At 33.4% G+C, this 6,777-nt stretch overlaps 1 protein-coding gene across 1 annotated transcript; it reads right to left on the bottom strand.

Annotated features, from left to right (window-relative positions):
- Positions 1–1,107: 1,107 nt before the first annotated feature.
- On the bottom strand, positions 1,108–2,872 carry LOC107061738 (uncharacterized). The gene is made up of 3 exons (XM_015311511.1): positions 2,410–2,872; positions 2,025–2,098; positions 1,108–1,911 (listed from the first exon to the last, which is right to left on the bottom strand). Exons 1-3 carry the CDS (start codon positions 2,870–2,872, stop codon positions 1,108–1,110), a joined length of 1,341 nt encoding a protein of 446 aa, XP_015166997.1.
- Between the last annotated feature and the right edge of the window lie 3,905 nt (positions 2,873–6,777).

The raw sequence follows: 6,777 nt of genomic DNA, 5'->3' as shown, positions 1-6,777 counted from the left end.
CCACCCTCCCCCCACCAAAACAAATTTAAGTTTATTTTTTAAATTTTTTTCCAGTTTCAATTCAAATATTATTCTCTACTCTCTAGTAAAAATAAAAGATATTTTCTCAAAAATATTTTTCATTCATAAATCAAAAACTAAAAAATCTTTTCCGGAAAATATTTTCTACTCACCAACCAAACAAGAGAAAATAAGTCTAAAGTCTACTTGTTTTCCAGGAAAACATTTTCTAGGAAAACATTTTCCATGAAAAAACATTTTCCTTCATACCAAACACACCCTTAATCTTGATATAATTATTATGATCAATATAATTTATTTGTCATCTTGATTTGTCAAAAGGTGAGACCCTACCGTGGGTCAATATATTCCTGATAGATTGGACGATAATAAATCATATTTGTGAAATAATAATTAGTTGATAGAATCCATGTCTCGACCTTGAGATTGATGATACCCCTTTATGATTGCTTATAAGTTTTCATGTGAAAACTCTACAGGTGGATTATATATGTATTATATCCGTCACATGAAATAAATTAAGCATAGTAATAAAGGATTAAATCAATCAATGAATTAAATTATCATAGATTTAATTGATTGGTATTAATAATTCTAACACGGGCAGTTAAATAAGATTAAATGTTGAATTTTGAAATTAAATCGAGGAGTGCAATTACGAATTTTTGGTGGAATAATCTGTAATATATTACGGTAGTATTAATTCACTGATTTTCGTATTGATACCATAATTGGAAGACTCTACTATTAAATCTATAGTCCCTACTATACCAGATTAAATATATGTATTTTGAGAAAATAAAAAATAAAAAAAGAAGATTCTAGAAGCAGAGACGTATCCAGGATCTCAAGAACATGGGGCACCATTATCTTCAAAATAGACATTCAATTCAATTATATAAAATTTTCGGTGACAACAAGTTGACGAGCAAGCAACAACCTTTATATAGTAATATATTAGCAAAAAGCATCATTCACTTGCAATTGTCCTCGACGAGTTATCATATTTTGAAAATGATCAATAATGACATCATTACTTACATTTTTAAATATAGTATGCTCTATATAGCAAACTAAACAACCATTCTAAAGATCTTCATCCATACGTAAATCATTCTTTATGTACTTCATTGACGAGAATGCTCTTTTCACGCTTGCGGTAACAACATGAATAATCAAAGTTAGCTTCACAAGTAGATACACAAGTGACCAAGTTTGATCTAGTTTTGTCTCTATCATCATTCTTGCAAGATCTTTGATTCCCTTCAAGTTGAGAAACATGCTATCACACTTTTGAGCATAGACAATAAAATCATCGAGTTGAAAATTGAATTCCCGAAGCTCTTTATCACCAACCTCACTTGGATAGTACTCGACTAGTTTCATTTTCCTATCCTTGTGAAAATTAGCAAATGAATCAACCGGACTCAAACTAGCCATACCGAGGAGTAAGTCACTAGTCACCACACCAAAATGATTATTGAGCTCTTGAAATGTCAAATCAATGATGGCATAAAATACTTCCACATGAAAGTGATGCAAATATAAAATATTGGACCTCTTACGCTTCGATTTTTCATTAAAGTAGTCTTCATCCATTTTGGGAATTAAAATACCATGTTTACCACAAAATAAGCTAACCTCATCCTTCATAGAGTCCCATTCATCCTCTCTCATCATTTGTAGTCTTTTATTTGAAAGGTCAAGCAATCCCATAGATTTAACGATATCTTGATATTTCTTTTGTAAAACTTTATTCAACTCATTTGTCAATAGCAACACCTTAAACATCAAGTGCAACATAAAGACAAATTCAAGTTCATGAATCTTGTTCAAAAGATTTTCCGCTGCAGATCTATCAAGATGATATAGACAATCACGTTTCATATCCTTAAGCATATTAACAATTTATTAAAAAAGAATTAGGAAATTGTCCAAGGTTTTAAAATGAGACCCCCACCGAGTATCACCCGGTCGTTGGAGGCCATGTTCTTGATTCAAACCTTGCCCTGTATGTACTTCTCCAAATTTAAGCAACTCTTCGAACTTATCTTCTTGATGTTGTCGAAGTGAATCTCTGCATTTAAATGAAGCTCCAATAGTATTCAAAATATTAGCTAGAACATAAAAAATTTATCCATATCCGAATTCTTTTGGAAAGACCTACAAATGTCAATTGTAATTTGTGAGCAAAACAGTGAATAAAATATGCAGATGACGTATCTTGTAAAATCAAAAACTTGAGACCATTTATTCCCCCTTGCATATTACTAACTCCGTCATAACCTTGACCGTGTATTTTGGATGTATATAATAAGTGATCCAAAAGCAAAAAATAAATTGCCCTTTTTAATGATTGAGAAGATGTATCATTTATATGGACAATACCCAAGAATCGCTCTATCACCATTCCACTTTTGTTGACATATCTCAAAATTAGAGCCATTTGCTCCTTATGAGAGACATCCTTTGATTCATCAACTAATATTCCAAAATAATCACTGTCCAAGTCTTCAATGATAGCCTTAGTTGTTTCTTTAGCACAAGCCTCCACAATATCTTTTTGAATTGTCGGACAAATCATCATATCATTTTGTGGAGTATTACCTAATATTATTCTTCCCATATCAAAATTTCTATCCCCATACCATTTCAAAAGTTCAAGAAAAGAACCTTTATATTCGGAACCTTCACTTTCATCATGTCCACAAAATGGAAATCCTGATGTCAAGAGAAATCTTGCTACATCAATTGAGGCATTTAAACGCATCCGATAATCATTTCTTTCCTTTTCACTTTGCTTGCCAAGATAAGATTGAATCGATTGACGTTGGTTTATCAAATCTTGCATCCTATTGAAACATTTATGATGGATACTAGTTACCTTACCAACATATTTTTTGAATCTTTCTAGAGCTTTGTTCCAACACCTAAAACCATCTCTTGTAAATGAATCTCCAGCATTTCCATGACTTTCAAGTTCATTCTTGAACAAATAACAACAAAAACAAAATGCCGCGTCTTCTTTAATGCTGTATTCTAACCATTAAGATCTTCTCTTAAATCAAGTTGGTCGAAATTGACGCATAATATCTCCAAACTTAGTTTTAGGGAAGATATAATCAACAGGTTGACATGGATTTTTTTGAATGTAATACCTCCTTACCGTATCTCGAATATTAGGACTATAAGATGAAATAGGTATTCAGTCTTTGGGATCTGCTTCAAGAGATTTAAAATCATGCTTATTATCCGTAATTTAAAGTGGAAAAGAATTTGCATGGTTTGAACTTCCGGAACTACTTCTGAACTCACCAATGGTTGACTAGCTAGAACTTGGTTGACCATCTTTTGGCTTTGGTAACTTGATGAGAAGTTTATCCATTTCCGATTTAATGATTTGAATGTAAGAATTATTTTACCTACAAAATTAAATATTTACACTTCTATTTAATCTTATCAAACAAAATAATTTTAAAAAAATATTAGCACAAATAACAAGTTTATTAATAAAAGAATCACAATTATAGATAACTATTTAGAAATCAAGAAGTTCTTATAAATTCAAAATATTCAAGCAATCAAATAATGACACCACTTCATAAATCAAGAAAAACATATAAAACAAATAAAGTACATTAATAAATAAAATTGATTCTTTTTAGATAGCATACCTTGTGTTGTCAAATCTCACTTCTACTTTACCATGAACAACAAAGTGGAATGGGGCCAAAACACGAACAATATGATGTCTTTACTCTTTTTCACCTTTTAGTTTAGGGCTTTGAAAAGTCAAAATATAACGACCTGATTCCGTCGTTATATAAAAGCCAGTGGGGAATATATTTGGGTTGAAAAACTTTTTGGTAGTAGCTTGAAATTTCCTAGCCTAGTCCAAATTTGGACGAAATCGGAGTCAGTGAGGTCTAGGGAAATTTGGTAACAAACAAGAGGTTAATATGGAATGCAATTACATGAGTGGATAACTAAGATGTTAAGGAACCCATACGACTTTACGGAATCGAATTCGAGCAAGTAGAACTCCTGAAACTGATCTTAGCGTGAAAGGGTAATTTTAGAACGTCCTGGTTTGAAAGTGTGTTGTGAAATGGGAACTTGGAACTCAAATTTTGAGGTTCTGTCTGCATGCAAGCCGCTAGAGTGGGATTAGTGCCGCCAGAGCATGGCCGCTGTAGTGGGCCAGTCGCGACTGAAGTCGAAACTAAACCTCAAAAACGTTATTTTTCTGCAAGTTTCGTTCCTGAGAGCTAGGAGGTGACCCCAGGCGAGTTCTTGACAGTTTTCCATGAAATTTGATGCTAAAGGTATGGATTTTACTCCCCTAATCCATTTTTCGATCCGTAGAACTTAGAATCTTGATCATATATTGTTGGGGGAGGGTTATAGACTGAATTGGATGGTGGGAAAAAGTCCTAGCTGCACCTTAGGATCATGAGTTGGGTCTTGGGTTATTGGTTTTGTTATAATTCGGTTAATTAGACCTTTGATTGTTGATCCTTGCGTATATTAACTGTTTGTAGACCTAGAATAAGCGGGAAGAATCTGGAAATGGAAGATTCAAGTGCCTTAGGGGATTCAAGCTTGGATTCGAGGTAGGTGATGGTTGTGATTTAATGTTTGCGTGATGTATGTTGGTAATTGCGTCATTGTAATGCATAGATGTGTAACACCCCAGAAATTTTTTCGAATAGAGACTCGAAACGTTTTTCTTAGTGAGTGAGATTTTACCAAGTAATTAAAAATTTCTTAAGTGTTAAGGTCACTAAATGTAGCACCTTGAGTTCCAAGAAGAACTAAATAGAGTTCACTCAAGTCATTCCTAAGTTCTTCTAAGATTTGGGTCAACTTTAAATGACCATGACCTTTTGTACAAAATGATATAGGTGGGCTACAAGGTATTAAATGAAAGTTTGTTGAATTATATTTTCAACGCCACCGAGTTTGCTAAGTTTCGAGTTCGTATGAGTGAGATGTGCCCTTTTGAAGTCAAGTTGTCCAGTTAAGCAAAGTTACCTGAAATAGTAAGGGGTATTTTGGTCTTTTCCTTATCCAATCAGATTTAATTCATTTTTAGTAAGGTTTTAGTGGTATAAACTGATTAGTTTCAGTTATATAATCCTAATTTACGCTTAGGGTTTTAATTGAGAGTTCAAGAAGAGAAAATAAGAGAAAAAAAGGAGAATAAGGGAGAGGATCAAAGCAATCATCGAGGTTCTTGAGTTTTGCTGCGGATTTTCTCCATGTGTTTGATCCTTAAGAGGTATGTAAGCTTCCATAGTGTTGGGTTTGTTCACCCACACGCCAAACATGTTATTTTCAACATTAAATTCATTCTATAAAGATGAAGGTTTGATATTCTTGAATCGTGTTCTTCAAATTGGCTATCATTCTTGTGTTAAGATGATATTGATGAGTTCTTGAGGAAATTGAGTGGATTTTAGAGTTGTGTTTGATTATATTCTCGGGTACATGTATTGGGTATCAGAATCTAAAGAGAAATTGAGGAAAAAAAAATCAAATTTAGGCGAATTGGGGTTAGAAAACGAGGAAGAAAAAGTCGGACAAGGAACAGTACCAGGTCCGCGTCGCTGACCTGTTCCTTCAGTGTGAAAATTTTCCCTCTGCGTCACGGACTCCACTTCAAAAATTATTTCGACCAAACATTTTAATTCATCTCCGCGTGGCTGACTTGCTCCCCAGACAGTGTTTTTCAACCAATTCTCATGTTTAACTATCTAAAAGTACTACTAAACAGCACAAGATCTTTCCTATCACAAATCACAACCTTGAATTCATAAATCAAATTCAAGGTAGAGTTGAGAGTCAAGTTTTTGAGAGTTCTTTCAAACATTTTTTAGAAAGTCCCTCTGAGTCTTTTTGAGGAGTCTTCTACATTTTCTAATGACTTGTTTAAAGACTCGAGCAAGTGAGTAAGTGAATGAGGAGAATGTATTCATGAGTCTACTTTTTCATCACGAGATCCTTCATATCATGAACCATAACTCTTGAATTCATAATTCACTTTTAAGAGAGAGTTAAGAGTAGAGTTCAAGAAAGTCTTTGACTTCAATTGTGAATCCTTTGAGATCAACTATCGATTTGACATAAGTTTTGAGGAAGTAAGTATAAGAATGAGAAGAGTCGGATACATGAGTTCCATATTGTTATGTAGACCCTCGAGTCGTTCATGCCCATAAATTCTGCATGAACTCCATAAGTTGAGTATCTTTGAGAGGAGTAGTATATTTAAGTTCTAAGTCTTAAGTATTGAGTTCCTAACCCTTCTGAGATTATATTCCTAATCATGGAACTATTACATGTTACCCATGAAGTTCTTAAGTTGAGTAGTTCATGCCTATAATTCTGCATGAACCATATTTTTCGAGAAATCTTGAGATGAAGAGTATCGTTGAGTCCTTGAATTGAGTTGTTCATGCTCATAATTCCGCATGAACCTTATGAGTTGAGCAATCTTGAAATGAGTAGTATCATTGAAGTTCTTAAGTTTTGAGTTGTTGAGTTCTGAGTATCGAGTTCTTTGTATAGTTATTAAAAACCTTGAATTGAGTCGTTCACGTCCATCATTTGGCATGAACCCTATTTTGAGAAGTCTTTTACAACTTTTTTCTAAATTTGTTTTATGACTTGAGCACTTGAGTTGAGAAAGAGTAGAGTCGATTTCATTTTCCTTAAAATGATATATGGGAACTAAGTATTCCCAAGAGTAAATGTTTT

This window comes from Solanum tuberosum, unplaced genomic scaffold (genome assembly GCF_000226075.1).
Source record: "Solanum tuberosum cultivar DM 1-3 516 R44 unplaced genomic scaffold, SolTub_3.0 scf00162, whole genome shotgun sequence".
NCBI lineage: Eukaryota > Viridiplantae > Streptophyta > Magnoliopsida > Solanales > Solanaceae > Solanum > Solanum tuberosum.
The sequence above is the reverse complement of the archived record's forward strand: the minus strand, read 5'-3'. Positions and strand labels throughout refer to the sequence as shown.

Excerpts from the sequence above, each read along its gene's own strand:
- LOC107061738 (XM_015311511.1), bottom strand. The coding sequence starts at position 2,872 with ATGCAAGATTTGATAAACCAACGTCAATCGATTCAATCTTATCTTGGC. Across the intron at positions 2,099-2,409 it reads GGTGATAGAGCGATTCTTGG|AGATTCACTTCGACAACATC; the intron begins GTATTGTCCATA and ends ATTTAAATGCAG. Across the intron at positions 1,912-2,024 it reads AGAAGTACATACAGGGCAAG|GATATGAAACGTGATTGTCT; the intron begins GTTTGAATCAAG and ends AATATGCTTAAG.